Consider the following 15,413-nt stretch of genomic DNA (forward strand, 5'->3'; position numbering starts at 1 on the left):
TGCCCATGTCTATTAATTAATATTACTGTATAACAAAGTGTCTTTCATTAATTGTTAAAACATTATTTTTCGGAAAAGCTAGACAAACGTAGTTCATGAGTGCTTAAAAGAACATAAAGTATTGTAAAGTGCAGCTTAAAACATAATTTAGCATAAGTAGATATTAGTAATGAGTTTAAACCATGAATTTAAATCAATTCATATTCTTGTTTACAACAATAAATCTTTTTTCGATATTTGGTAAGGAATTCTTCATTTTTATATCTAATAACTTATGATATTGTCAATAAAATAAGTGAATCATTATACTCGTGTTTATGACTAATAACTTAATTCGTGGAAATTCAAGATCCAGCTTCTTGAAGAAAAACGCCCTAATTTATCTATGTTTCAAGGCGAAAAGTAATGCACGCTTTTCACCATCATAGTCAATTTGACATAGTGATCACTTTTTATGTATCTTGATAATAACACGACTTGATAAAGAAATTTTATGTGCTTTTTTTAAATTATATAGAATGTCAAATGTCAAAAGAACCACGATTGGAGATACTTCCAAATCAGTCAGTTCAAAGACGTCCAGTTAATAAACCTTTAGTATTAACATGCAGGTAATTTATTGTACATATATTCACTTAAATTGCATTTTAATAATCCTTATTCTTATTTCCTAATTATGTAGCCCTAATGTGGAACAAAAAGAACTGATCACCGACTTAAAATGGAAAGACAGCTATAATAATACTATCAACCCAAAACAGTAATTAATCTCTTAATTAATGAAATTATGCTACATGAATGATGACATGCTGCTATTTTTACTTACAGATATGGATCTCAACCGCCAATTATCTATACAGAAAGTTTAAACGTTAATCAGTTAATGTTAGTCATCACATCATTGAGTGAGTCTTTGGCAGGGTATTTCTATTGCTCTGCATCTTATGCAAATTCCGAATATTTAGAAGAGAAAGTGAAAATTGAGACTTTTGGTGAGAACAACGAACTTTTAAACAATTTTTATCGTGACTTTAATCATTTGCTTTCATTTAACTCTCATTAGTTGGAATAACTTTCCGTGATGCTCCCGATTACCAAAATCCAACACTAAACACCGATTATGTAGTAAAATGTATAGTAACAGCAAGTCCGCCAGCAAGCATCGGTAATATTTAAATTAATTTGATAAAAAAGTAATGTGAATTAAGTTATTTATTTATTTATAGACTGGATGAGGAATGGCGATGCAATAAAATCGTCAGAAAAATTCATTATTAAGCACGATGGACTGTTAATTAAAAATGTACAAGAATCAGACGATGGAATTTATACATGCAGAGCAGCTGGTAATTTTAATTCAATTTGTGAATTATTCTTTAATTAACTTCTTAATTTTGTTAATAATAGTCATACAAACTGGAGAGTTGGCTGAAAGAGCAATTCGATTAGATGTACAAATTAAACCAACAGTAGAACCATTAGAATATCGATATGAAGCTGTTGAAGGCGAAGAGTTTTCTGTAAAATGTGTAGCAACAGGAAAACCGCCTCCATTAATTCAATGGATTAAGGATCAAAAAGACATGTCACTTGCAGATCGTTTTTCAGTTGTTCCACATAATGGACAAATGAGTATCTCTCGAGTAGATGAATTTGATCGTGGAGTTTATAAGTGTATCGCTAAAAATAATGCCGGAATTGCCGAGGAAGAGACAAGAATCGATGTCGTAGTAAAGCCGAAAATCTTCCAATTGATAAATATAACAGTTCCATTACACGGTGAATCCACGCTTGTGTGCAAAAGTAGAGGATGGCCAGTTCCCACAGTTACATTCAGGCGATACGGTTCAATGGATGAATTTAGACAAGGAAGTCAAGATGATGATGGTCGAATAACGCTTGAGCAAACTATCGATAACGAAATTTGGGAAGGAACTGGAACTTTATATATTACTGATACATTAAGATCAGATGATGGCTTATATCAATGTGTTGCTCGTAATAAAGGCGGTGAAACTTTTGGATTGCCTCATGGACATATTGCTGTCGAATATCCTCCAAATTTTGATCACATGAAAGATCTTCCACCTGTTTTCAGCTGGGAAGAACGCGAGGCTAATTTGAGCTGCATGGCAATGGCATTTCCTAATGCAACAATTGAGTGGCGTTGGAATGAACGATTAGTTCGTGAGATGCATGACAAGTTCTTGAGAATTGTTGAGGACGGACCAAGAAGTGATCTTATGGGTAAATTATTTTACTATCAAACTCTAGAACATACTATATAATCTGCTTTACCAACATTTATTTATATGTATTGAAATATTGTTCATATATTCTAACAGTTACACCTGCCGATCGAAGATATTACTCAAATTACAAATGCATAGGTAAGAATAAATGCAAGTTAGTCCTGAATATGATTAAACATTTTCTCTCCCCTTTAAAAATTATTTTGCAGCTGTGAATAAACTAGGAAGAGAAGAGCATATAATGGAATTAAGAGAGGGTCGACTTCCGCCTCCAGTTGCACAAGCCAAACCTATTGATGTTACAGCCACAACGATTACTTTTGAGATTATTGGTCCTGCGTACGAACCAGGACTTCCTATAAAATGTAAATTAGACCTACTCATAAATATCGTTCAATAGTAAATGTAATGTCTTCATTACAGCGTATACTGCACAGTACAAAGAAGAAAGAAGTCTGGACTGGACGTATGCTCTAAATAGAACTTGGACGCCAGACACTCCATATGTTGTTGAAAATCTTCGACCACAAACTATGTATACTTTTAGGTATGAAACTTTTATAGCCTTTTATGGACGTATAAATTTCATTCAAGTATTACTCTAGATTTTCTGCTCGTAATGATGTCGGACTTGGTCAGTGGAGTGCAATTAGAGTTCAAGGAACTCCTTCCAGATCAGTGCCACAATCACCAAAAATATTAAATCAATTTACGCATCAAGAAGAGGGTGAAATTCCAATTGCAACTTCTATTTATGCTGATAAATTCGAAATGACATGGAGTCGTCCACCTGATAATGGGGAACCGATTGATTTCTATTCCATTAAGTATTGTCCGGTGAGAAATCACAGTTTGTTTTATTTATTTCTCTTGTATGACTTTAATATCTTTATTTGTTGGCACACAACAGGGAAGCAAAATTAACAACGTATGGAATGAAATTGGAAATATGTGTAATGAAATCAACTACATAGCTTATACATTTTCAAATCAAGTATTGAAGGACTTAACGCCAGATAGTTATTATCAGATTGAATTGAGAGCGCATAATGCGATAGGATTTTCCTTGCCAACTCATATTTACATGAGAACTGCCAAAGGAGGTAAGTCAGAGAAGTCTCCTAACCAGTATCATTATAGCAGCTTTAGTGTTACGTCCTTTGCTTTACTCACTGCATCTTTGTCACAGACATGTTTAATTTTATGCTTTTTATGTTCATTAATAAACATTTAAGATATGTACATCATCATAACTTAAACAAGTCTTTTGATTTTCTGTACTTTGCACATTTTTTCTTAATATTTATTTGTGTTCTAGAACTAAAAAGGGAACAAGCTGTGGAGGAACGTATTGCTATATCCTCATTTACTATCATAACAATATCAATTGTTGGTATTATATTGCTTGTAATTCTCATCGATTTATTATGCTGTGTGACGAATAATGTAGGAATAATTGCATTAATTTTCCAAAGAAAGTCGCACGTTGGTGCTACGAGATTAGAAAGGTGAGAACATAGTAAATTCAATTAATTGTTATTCCAAGACATTTAATTGGAAGAAATAGAAACTAGGTCAGCACTTAAGTCCAAATAATTTGCATTAATCGTTCCTTTTCTTTCGTTTTTTTTTTTTTTTGCAGAGATGAACGTCGAGTTTTGACAAACGGACGAACTGAAAAGAGAGAATTAATTAATTTAAATCAAAGACATAATGACGAGATAATAGGAAAACATTCAGCGGTATAAGATGTAAATTTTCACATGATTTTTTAGTTCATAATTTATTAGACAGTACATAAATTTCATACATAATTTTTTTTGTCTACTTAATTAAAGAAAACATAATTTTAAATGTCCATACAAGTAATCGAGCATGATCTGCTTTCGAGAACTGCTTAATAACATTTTTTTATTTTTTTTAAATCTGTAAATTTTGTTTCTCAGTGAAGTTGAGTCATGAATTATGATTGTATTATTAATTTTAGAAATGATGTACTAAGAAATTAAATGTCTAACTGATAAGAAATAACCGATGAAAAAAGAAATTATGATAGCCAAAATCTGCCGAGTAGTTAGTTACTTGCATGAAAAATTATGTATATATTATTAAAACCAAGAGCTTAATAGGCTAACAAGAATTAATAATCCAGAAAATATACGCTAACAAGCATTAGGAAATAACCAAATAATTTGTTGCTGTATAACAAGACATCAGGAAAAGTAGATATAATTTTTATTACAGCACAAATTTCTAGAAAACGTTAGGTATTTTCTAATATGATACTTATAAGCTTTTGATATCTGCCTATTGATATAATTTCGGATTCTTAATTCCTGTTAAAATAAAAATTGGAACCAAAATTTACTACCAGCTCTGATAGGAATCTTAATCTTAAACGCATTTTCACAGAGCAAGTCAACCGAACATTTAAGTCTTAATTTAATTCGTGACTTATGTATGATATACATTTTTCAAAACTTGCTAACTATGCCTGTAAATTGCGTTTTAGTGATCCTTTGTCACATTTTGAATAAAAATAAAATTTAGTCGAGAGCATAGACGTGTCCAAAGAAATTAATGTAAAAAAGTACAGAAAGCTTTCACATTAGAAATTTCTGGAAACGCCTCTGATCAATCGAAAGGAAAATAAAGATGTCAAAGGAGGAAAGAACCAAAATTAAATAAAGACAACAATATATCTAAACATTGTAAAATATAAGACTTAATAATGAACAATCAGTTTTTTTTTATTATGTATTTTTTGAAAGCTTCGAAAAAAAAATAATATATTTATAATACTTTTAGCATACTTTTAGCATTAAGTATTTTTTAAACGAAAAGATAATAACAATGTACTTTTTAAAATCCTAAATTTATTATTACAATTTCTTCTGTGCTTCAATCCTATTTAAATTACTTTTCTCTTATATATTTACAATGATTTATTAAAGAAGTTCTTCAAATTCAGCCATCAAATCACCCTGCTTATTCAAATCTATTGGTCTTGACATCTGTACAGAAGAAAGTTAAAATAAAAGACGAATTTAGTTTATGATTAATAAGAGTCTATAAGAGTTGTTCATTAATGACGTAATCCGTCATGTATGAATGACCCTTTAATTGTTGTTTGATAATTACCGCTTCGCGACGACGTCTTTCCTGTTCTGCAGCACGCTCTTCCGCTCTTCTTGCAGCCGATCGTTCTGATTGTTGTGATTCAACGGAAACGGGAGGTGTGACTGCTCTCATCTCTTCCATTATATTTGTTATTGGATCGTTTTGCAACTTTCTGCTAATTTACGAGAAATTAAATTGATCCAAAGATTAAAAATTAAATCCGAAGATTAAATGAAAATAAATTTTCGAAAAACCGTACCTCTGTCCATTACTTCCATCATCAACTTTAGTTTGCTTTTGTAAACTTTCCTGTTGTCTTTTCAATTCCTGTTCTTTTTGTTGTCTTTTGATTTTCTCTGCTTCCTGCTTTTGTCTTTGCTGCTGTTCTTTTGCTTTCGTTCGGAATTCTTGGAAAGTATCGGAAGGTAATTTTGACTTACTATTTGATGTATTTAATGTTGTATCATGAGATGATGCTAATTGAGACCAGGAATTGGCATTCTTTAGATTTTGCTCATATTTAAAAGACTGAGCAAAAGCAGGATTTACTCGCAAATCAGGAGCATTTGTATTAATAAGTTTTGGTTTCTCATTGACATTAGCCAATAATTCCTGAATAGGTTTCGGCGTCAAAATTATTTTATCCTGTTTCATTGCAACAGCTTGTTGATGCTCCCAATTTGGTGGATTATTATTTCTCGACGTCATTGGATTAATTGGTAAAGAAGGATTAGGGACATTCCAAACATCTGGAAAACGTCCAGCTGATCCCTTCATTTGTTGATTTAATAATTGCAAATTTGCAGACTCAACAGATAAAATATTCATCAATCCATTCACTCCATTAAAATCAGCTCCAAAATTATTTGAATTTGATGGATGTGTGACTGGAATCTGACTCATAAGATTCATTTGTAATTGCTGTTGTTGTTGTTGTTGCTGCTGATGTTGTTTTTGAATGTCCAATAACATTGAATTAATGTCCTGATTTTTAGGAATATTTAATTGCGGCTGTTCAAGTGACGCTAGTGTATGCTCTAAAGGATCTGTGAATTGATTCATACTTAAACTTGCTGATGTTGACAATTTTGAATTATTATTGGAACTATTATTAAGAACATGCAATGGGTTATTTGTATTATTGACAATAGCTGGCAATGGCGCCACATTAGTTGTTGTTGTATTAATCATAACAGGTGTTGGTGGTTGCGGCTGAGATATAGGAAGATTTTTCGCCGGAACAATTGGTGTTGGCTGAATATCCATTTTATTACTATTAATAATGTTGTTACTGGTTTGTAATAAATTTGCCGCTATTGGTGGTTGCGGTAATTCAACTTTTGGATGTTGTTCAAGACCTAAAATAGATCCCATGTCCTTTGGAACATCCAATATTGTACTAGTATTATTAGAAATCGATGAGTTCACGAACGATAGATGATCCGTAATTGCAGTTGGTGCAACTGTACTGATAATTGGCTCAACATTTGCTTCTGTCACATTTACATTCGATGGCTGTATCAATGGTAGAATTGGTATCTTTATGTCTTGTGGTTCAGCTTTTGACGTTTTCTTTAAATAAATATATTAAGAATTTTTGGTTTTTGTCATTTCATTGCTACAATTTGATACAAAAGATGAATTAATTAAAAGCTGCATGTAAATTATGGTTACTTTGGTCGCATATTGGTCACTTTATACATTTTTATGATTCTCAAACGGAAAATTTGAAAGACTTTTTCTTTAATTATTCTCGTTTTTGTAGAATTTACGATTAAGGACAAGCTTAATCTCATTTTATAGGAAAATTTATTCTATGAGGTTCCAATTTACATGCAATTTTTATTCACCCCTTGTAATTACGTATTTTGAGGAATTAATATTCAAATATTTTGTCAAGCACACTGGAATCTGCATCATAACTTTATTATTATTCCAGAGCAACAAACTTCACAGTGAGCTTTTTCCAAAAAACTTGAATTCATATTTTCCCCACTCGCAATTTCCTACAAGCTTAATATACTTACAGGTATTTTAGTTTCACTAGCGAGATTGTTTATATTAATTTCTTTAATTATTGGGAATTTTACATCATCATTGCCTGAAAGCATAAAATTTCATGTTACATATCTACTTGATACTTTTTTTTCTTTAAATTTCGACTTAAAAATAATAAACATTAAATGTAAAAAAAAAATTCAAAGCAAAAATGTGTTTAAAACGGGGAATCAAAAACATTAAGTTTTTATATTTTTTTTTTAATTTCATTGATTGATTTATTATGTCTTTAGCACTTATTAAAATGTTTTTCAATATACAACATATGTTGCATACATGTATGAAAAGAAATATTTACATATAGATCTTTAATGTTACTAACTTATGTTTCATTACCTTAGCCAATCTTTAATTAATTTCTTTTTTTTTAATTCTTTTTTCATTCTATTTTCATTTTTTTTTATGTAGATGCATTTCATATTAATTTTGGCGCATTTTTGCTACAGCCAATGCGCCTATATATTGCCTGCTGGCTGGCAGTGATAAAATGTTGATCAACTCATTGACAATTTACTGATCTGCGAGGCAAAAATGCGCTCTTTTCACTAGTTTTTTTTTCATATAAATTGGTATGTGTTTTATGATTTATTCACTAAATTAGATTGTGTCAAATTTTTTGTTTTGTTTTGTTTGTTTTTTGTTTCAATTCACATTTAACTCTAAAAGTGATGAAAAAGTAATATGTTAAAAATTAATGTAATTCTTATAAAAAGACTTTACTTGAATTAAATAGGACAAATATATCAATAATATCTATTTACACTCGCAAATGAAGGGATTTGAGTTGTCAAAGATTTTCTTTTTGCTAATCTTATTACTTTTTTTATTTATTCTCATTTTTTTTGCATATTTTTTGTTTGTTTGTTTGTTTTGTAATGAAAAAGAAGAAAATCTTGCAAACAATGTGTAATGTGTGGGAAGCCAAGCTCATAATTTATACCTGATTTCATAAAATTCCTCGATATGAAACACATTAAAAACGATCATTACTCAATTTATTTATATATTTGTATACGATATATATATATATATTTACTATTTATGTCCTTAAGACTAAGAAGATGCACGAATTACTTTTTTTATATTGTTCGTAACATTTTACACATTGTCTGCAAAGTATTTTGTTTAATTCTTTATCTCGTTTAGTGAATAATTCAAGGCTAAGATAATAAAAACACTTGAATTCTGTTATATTTCTCTTAATACTTCTCAAATGTATCACTACTTTTTTTGCTTACTTTTTTTTTGTGTGTTAAAAAAATGTTCTATGAAAAAGAAACTTAACTTTTTCCTTGAGCGGTTTCTAGTTTTGGTCTTCCCCGATGATACACATTTTTGCAATGATTTTTTTTTCTTGTTATAAAAATTTTAATTTATAGATACATTAAAAAAAATAAACAGTTTAAATATCAAATTAATTAGTCATTTGTCAAAAAAACATAACAAAATATCTTACGAAAGTCAACATACATATCTTTTCATACAAAAATTTCTTCTTGTCTACGACTAACGAAACGGAAAGAAATCTGGATTGTCTACATAAAAAAAATTTTGTTCATTCATATTAAGCTGTATTAACTCATGGGTAAGTCTCCTAATTTAAAAATAAGCGGGAAATATCCAAGGATCGTACATACAAAAATAAGCTTACTTCGATTAAAATTGTATGAAAGCGTCAAAAAAGTTAAAAATTTTGTTTGGAATGTAATTAAGTATGCTCATACACATCCCTAGCAGCAATTAATAATGATATCCTACAAAAAATAATAACCAGCCAAAACTCTGTCAGGAAATTAGTCTGAACTATTTTTGTCAGCTAGACTAGAAAATTTGCATCTTCTAAAGTAAGGTGCTCAGTTTTTTTTAAACAAAAATTCTGCTAGGGGCATAATAAGTCCATTTCTTACATTCTCTACAAAATCAAAATATACTCAAAATTCCTGGAAATTTTGTCATGACGATAAAATCTTAATTTAAGTTACGTGCAAAGGAAATGGCTATTGTATGGATCTGAGTATGGTTTGTATGAGAAGATATATATATCTAGTTTTATGTCATTAAAGTACATTTTCTCTTTCATCTATTGTGTGTTTACTTTCATTTTTCTTTCCTTTCTTTTTCTTATTTTTTTAAAAAATAATTAAAGTATATTAAATTATCAATGAATAATATGATGAAAATAATCATACACATCATGTTACATTCCTCTTTTTTTTGAAAAATGATATTTAAGGAACAAAAGAGATACAATTGATTTAGCTTATAATTCATTAGAACATGAACAATTTTTTTTCTCTTATCCTACTAATATTATTAAATGTTAAGCATTTAAATGTGCTGTTTCGATATTTTTTTTTTGTTTGTTTTAATCTAAAATATTATTTTACGTTTAAATATTATCTAACGTTATGAGATTTCTCTACAACTTTATAAATCAACTATGCTCTTTTTCTCATTAATAATTATTGTTATCATTATTATGTCTATATATACATTTTACTACTCTAACCTGCTTCACTATCGCTACTGTCTGATGAGCTACTATCCGATGAACTAGAAGATGAAGAATCACTTGAACTACTCGATGATGACTGTCGACTTTGATTTTGAGGATTTGCTTTTGATGAATCATCTAAAAAGAGAGAAATATATTGCAGCATGATCGATTTAGCAAATATATATATAATTGTTAAATTATTGAAAGCGAGGACGTCCTTCAATTCATTCAAAAATTTAATGAATATTTTTTTTTTTGTATTTTCATTCGAAGGCAAATAATTACCTTTTTTGGTACCTTTCTTATTTGAACCCAATTGACCAGTTACATCTTGCAGCCTTCTCTCTAATTCTTGCTGCCTCTCCGTCATTTGCTCCGCTTTAGATTTACCCGCAACTTTTTTATCTGTAAATTAAATTTTTAAATATAGATATTTGTTAGGGGTTTTCAAGCATCAAGCATCACACAATGGTTTTAAATTCGGTGCAAATTGTATCCTTCGTAGAACACACTTTCTTTCTTATTATCAAAAATAGTATAATGGAAACAGTTCAACCAAATTAACACGACACTGATTGATTTTAATAAGTTCATTATTATAATATATAATTAATAAAGTAAATGATAAAGCGAAATGGTCATGTTTATCTAAATAAGGCTCTACAGGGAATCTAACACACGATATACTATAGAATTTACTAAAAAAATTAATAATTTATGGTCTCAAAAGTACCATCGACATCAAAAAATCATGATAAATAAAATTATAATCAAAAATAAGATTGATTAATTTGAAAGTGATTGTAGGACCTTAATTGAAACACTATATTGCAATATCAAAATTAATATTTTTTTTTATATCGATATATCACAGTGTTTAGTGCAATTTGGGTGAAACTTACAGTAAGGCTTACGGGTTTTTTTACGGAGACATTGTGCAACGTAGGCTTCCAATTCACGAAGTGTTGATGGCATCAATGTTTCAAAATCTATTTCCAGTTCATCGGGATTTGAATCCCTTAACGACAACTCTCGACTTTGAATTATGTTCACGACACGTCCAAGTTTATCACCTGAATGAATAATAGTTTTAGTAAACAGGAAGCAAACAAAAACAAGGATTAGTGTAATTTTACCTGGAAGCATATTAATATCAAGAGACAGTTGTCTTTTCTCATCATAAGACATAGGTTTCGCGTTATCCTCCTCCTCACTGTTAAAATTGCCAGGAGGTTGATGCTTCTTCTTATTACTTGATTTTGATTGTGTCGTTCCATGAACATTACTACTGCCAGACTGTAATAACATCTAATTAGAAGAAATAATGAAAATTCAGTAAATAATAGAGAGCTCACCGATTTCATTCGTTTTACAGCAGTTGCGCCGCCGCTTGTAGCGCCAGAACTTTGCGTTAGAGCCGCATTAGCTGTAGTGCCACCAGTCGCCGCAGTTTTCAATTGCTTTTGTCCTTTGCTTTTCGTGTTGTTGTTGTCAGTTTTGTTATTCTTTAATTTGGGTGTTTCTTTGAATGAGGAGCTATGCTTGCTTTTCTTCACATGCTTTTTAACAGGTACCATATTTGATTTCTTCTTTATTAGTCGATCGAGTTTCTCCTTAAGTTTCGTCAAATGTTCTTGAGTTTTCTCGATCTTTTCGCGTAACGAATTCTCGTCTATACTCTCTTCGGAATCCTCTGATTCAGCATTAGATTCACTTTCCTCAGATGAAGTATCATTGATTATTTGACTATTATTATTGTTATTATTATTATTATGTTGGGATGGATATGTCGTTACTGGTTCGTCAGGAATATTTGCAAATCTCATTTCAAATACATCCTGTAATTTTCTGCCCATTTTTACGACATCATGATCTGGGGGGTTATATTTGTAGCAGTTCGTGAATATGAGTCTTACGTCAGCCTCAAATTCCGCCGCACTTTTATACTCCCTCTCATCCATTTTTCTCTTCACTGTACCAAGATCCATTGGCTTCTTAATTATGTCATGGTAGTCGTGAAGTCCTAGCATTTTGGCATCAACTGGTTTATAAAACGGCCAGGCATATCCTGAATGCTTTTTACTAAACAATTCTTTCAAAATTTCATTACACGACTTTAGCGCCTCACTCAATTTCTCCTTATTCTTAGGCGTACTTTGTTGACTATTGTGTACGTTTGCTGGCGATATTGGGTAAGCATTTGACGTATGAGGTAAAACATCCTAGCAGACAAACGGATAAAATTTTATTAAGATTGTTTATGGATAATGGCTATTTTTTTAAAACTTACTTGTCGTCCTCGCGTAGAGACTTTAGGTTCGGCAGAAGGATAACCAGAATCGTTGAAGGAGGAAGTAGGCGTCGTTGTGTCAGCCTTTCTTTTGACTCCTTTTTTTACTTTAGCAGGTTGCTGAGATGGAATTGATACTGTATTAATCATAGGTTGATTTACAAGGAAAGATGATGTGCCCGAGGATGTTGGCATTTGTGAATTGTTTGTTGGTTGAGGCATGATGAGATTATGAAGGGTCGACTGTGGTGCTGGTGCTGGTTGTACGGCTGCAGTCGGTTTATTTGTGCTCCCAGGAATAACTGCGCTACTTTCTGCTGATGGCAACATTGTCGAAACTTGTGCATTCGAAGACGAAATTGAATTCTGAGGAAGAGTTGTCGTGGACGATGATGATGACGACTTAGGAGGAGGAATTTTGTTTACTGGTGTTGTTGGTGTAGGTGTCGAAGCAACAAGAGTTCCTTGCGGCGTTTTCGGTTTCTTTTTAACTCCTTTAGTCGAAGCGGTCTCAATTTTTATTTCATCTTTTGGCATCTGAGCGACTTTACTTCTCCACAGCTTTTCAAGTGCTTGTGCCATCACAACTACGTCTTCTCCCTGCAAAAAGGAACCCAAAAAGATAAATTAGATAGCACCAATAGAGAGATGGAATAGAAATATAGAACTTACAGGTTTATTGTAGATATAGCAGTTATCGAACATGGTCTGAAAATCGTCGATACATTCCTGCGCTTTCCAGTAATAATTGTTTTCTAAGCGTTTCTTTATGGTACCCAAATCCATTGGTTTTTTAATGATTTTATGGTAGTCGGGAAGATTAAGTTTTATTGTGTCAACGGGCTGCTGAAAAGGCCAACTGAATTGGTGTTTCCAGACAGCCTTCATGACAGTTTTATGAATAAAATGTAATTGATTTGTCCCTCTTCCTGGTCTATTTGGATGAGGTTTCACTGCTGGTTGGAGAATTCCATTGACTGGTTCGACGATCGTTTCAATAAACGGCGGCGTTTTCTCTCGATCTTCCGACATCGAAATACTTGATTGCGATGACGAGAGATTAGTTGAGCTGCTATTATTTGTTGTGATAAGTGGCTACAAAAATTTCACAGTAATAATTATAAGAAATGATCAAGAGGAATGGATTTAAGCGAGCATTACCGTGCTTGTAACATTTGAAGATATACTAGAAGCCGTCATATTTAATGTTGTTGATGCTGTAGCGATTGAGTCGTTTGTTTGTTGCTGCATTGTAGACGAATTTTGCTGTCTAAAATTAGTATTCGATGATAGAGTGTCGATTTCTTCATTAAAATCATAAAAATTAGCCATTACTGAGCCATTTGAGCCATTCCACATAATATAGGAAATTTTTTATATTTTTAATAATTATTTTTATGTTTTTTTAAATAAAACTTAGGTTATGAAATAAATAATGGTAAGGCCATTTTGAAAAATTTATGTCAAATGTAAGTGTTTGCTTGAAAATCACTTTACGTTACACTCTTTCAGACTTTTAACAATTTATACTGATATTTTAGACACTTATGCGTTGGAATATTTCGGAAAAATTGAGAAAAATTAAAATTTTCACTGTCAAAAAATTATTAAATATAGAGCGTCTATTTTTCAAGTTTCCAATTTTGCATTCACTTTATTATACACTCACACAATCACAAATTCATTTTTCCAGTCAGTCCTCTCCTAATATATTCACTATATCACTTTTCGCGTTCAACTTGATTTCCACATTAATTCTCTCACAATTTTTCATTACTTCCTTTGATTTTCTTCATTTTTCATCATTTAATTTATTTATACACACACTCCTTCTGTCCGAAAATAAATAACATAAACTCAGCTAACACACACTCTCTCACGACACAAAAAATTTCATGGAAGAAAATTTAGATTTAGTCTGACTAGACGTTTCTTCACACTTTTAAAGGACTATCATTAATTTTATATAATTTAATTATTTTTCAACAATCATTTTATCAAGTAATTATTAAATATTTGGATTCCGCACATGAAGAGTTATTTGAACTAGTAAATTGCTTGAAATCAAGCAAAAATAGTGAATCGTCCTCTGAAAAAATCAAGCGCATGGTCAGCCCTTTTTGAATCCAAAAATTTAAAATCGAAAATTCCGTTAAAATGGCTAGGAATTTTTTTTATCATATGATATTAATAATTATTTTAATGGCTCATTAGATCATAAGAAGACAATGGGGACTTCATAAATTACATTCATAGCATTAAAATAAAAAGATTAGGCTCAAGATAAGGCAAAATGTGTAGAGAGAAAAAAGAGTATTCAGGTTTGGCGCCAATAAAAAGTTGTATTAATTTATTTATGACGCTAGTTTATTTGCTTGATTCAGGTAAAATGGGTAGTAATAGCATAGGTAAATAAATTATTACTCACCAATTCGTAAATATTAGTTTCGAATTTTCAGGTATCAGATGATTAATTATAGAAAATTCAAAAGAAATATTTCATATATATGTAGTAATATATGATTTTTTTTCTTATGCTAATTTGCACGATTGAATTATATTAAATAATATTGACATATATGTATCATTATATATAGAGTTCATGTGAATTATTAAAAAAATATTTCTAAAAAAAACTTATTTATGGATCTTGGTTACACTAAAAAGGGGCGTCATTGCACATATATTTTCTTCTGTATATATTAATTATAATGAAACATATCTCGATTCTTTTTTATAAAAGTTATCTATTCTAAGTAGTCTCTTTTTATTAAATCGTGTATTGTATGGATCTACAATAATCTCTCATACTTTTCAAGTAACTTTTTTTTCACTAATTATCGGTTTTTTCCATATTCCTCCGATTTAACTGTGTTAGTACATAATGTGTGTATATACATATATCGTTCTATTGCTTTTTTTTCAGCTGTTGATGAAAGGAAAATCCAAAAATTATTTCACTAATTTTAAAAAATTCTTTGCATCTTAGGAACAGAATTATGATGCTTCAGTGCTTTACGACACATTTCTGAATATTTTTCTCTCTTAAAATCAACTCCAAAGAGTCGAATACATTCTTATTTTAACAGTTTTTTGGTAATTTTTCAGAAATGGCGATTTGTTAAATATGGCTTCCGTCGATACACTATCCTGCCTGTCTCTAAAAAGCGCTTTTCATAATACACTCACATAGTCA

The 15,413-nt window shown here is 30.8% G+C and overlaps 2 protein-coding genes across 7 annotated transcripts; one reads left to right on the forward strand and one right to left on the reverse strand.

Annotated features, from left to right (window-relative positions):
- Nucleotides 1-37: 37 nt before the first annotated feature.
- Fas2 (fasciclin 2) lies at nt 38-5,317 on the forward strand. Its single transcript, XM_070637471.1, has 14 exons — nt 38-240; nt 518-611; nt 683-760; nt 829-992; nt 1,064-1,165; nt 1,227-1,346; nt 1,408-2,247; nt 2,346-2,390; nt 2,462-2,617; nt 2,676-2,799; nt 2,858-3,089; nt 3,163-3,355; nt 3,571-3,760; nt 3,895-5,317. The coding sequence occupies exons 1-14, from the start codon at nt 183-185 to the stop codon at nt 3,998-4,000; spliced, it is 2,502 nt and encodes an 833-aa protein (XP_070493572.1). The 5' UTR covers nt 38-182; the 3' UTR covers nt 4,001-5,317.
- LOC139088305 (bromodomain-containing protein 3-like) lies at nt 3,998-15,378 on the reverse strand. 6 transcript variants are annotated; one of them, XM_070637469.1, is made up of 13 exons: nt 14,646-15,378; nt 13,379-13,487; nt 12,890-13,312; nt 12,218-12,817; nt 11,283-12,149; nt 11,064-11,235; nt 10,830-11,000; nt 10,213-10,332; nt 9,940-10,062; nt 7,400-7,473; nt 5,632-6,944; nt 5,394-5,547; nt 3,998-5,266 (listed from the first exon to the last, which is right to left on the reverse strand). In XM_070637469.1, exons 2-13 carry the CDS (start codon nt 13,466-13,468, stop codon nt 5,201-5,203), a joined length of 4,173 nt encoding a protein of 1,390 aa, XP_070493570.1. In that variant the 5' UTR covers nt 13,469-13,487; nt 14,646-15,378; the 3' UTR covers nt 3,998-5,200. The 6 variants fall into 6 exon arrangements, with proteins under 6 accessions (XP_070493570.1, XP_070493571.1, XP_070493566.1 ...); XM_070637470.1 differs by having other exon boundaries at nt 13,379-13,521; XM_070637465.1 differs by lacking the exon at nt 14,646-15,378 and having other exon boundaries at nt 5,394-5,544; nt 13,379-14,588.
- Between the last annotated feature and the right edge of the window lie 35 nt (nt 15,379-15,413).

The sequence above is a fragment of the Chironomus tepperi genome, unplaced genomic scaffold, assembly GCF_022539635.2.
Source record: "Chironomus tepperi strain 1889 unplaced genomic scaffold, CSIRO-AGI_Ctep_v1 contig_161, whole genome shotgun sequence".
In the NCBI taxonomy this organism is placed as follows: domain Eukaryota; kingdom Metazoa; phylum Arthropoda; class Insecta; order Diptera; family Chironomidae; genus Chironomus; species Chironomus tepperi.

Coding starts and splice junctions, on each gene's coding strand:
- LOC139088305 (XM_070637464.1), bottom strand. CDS start 13,576: ATGTGGAATGGCTCAAATGGCTCAGTAATGGCTAATTTTTATGATTTT. Junction 11,236..11,282: donor CTGTAAAACGAATGAAATCG/GTGAGCTCTCTA, acceptor TCTTCTAATTAG/ATGTTATTACAGTCTGGCAG. Junction 6,945..7,399: donor CTAGTGAAACTAAAATACCT/GTAAGTATATTA, acceptor ATTTATTTAAAG/AAAACGTCAAAAGCTGAACC.
- Fas2 (XM_070637471.1), top strand. CDS start 183: ATGAATTTAAATCAATTCATATTCTTGTTTACAACAATAAATCTTTTT. Junction 2,248..2,345: donor ACCAAGAAGTGATCTTATGG/GTAAATTATTTT, acceptor ATATTCTAACAG/TTACACCTGCCGATCGAAGA. Junction 2,800..2,857: donor CAAACTATGTATACTTTTAG/GTATGAAACTTT, acceptor GTATTACTCTAG/ATTTTCTGCTCGTAATGATG.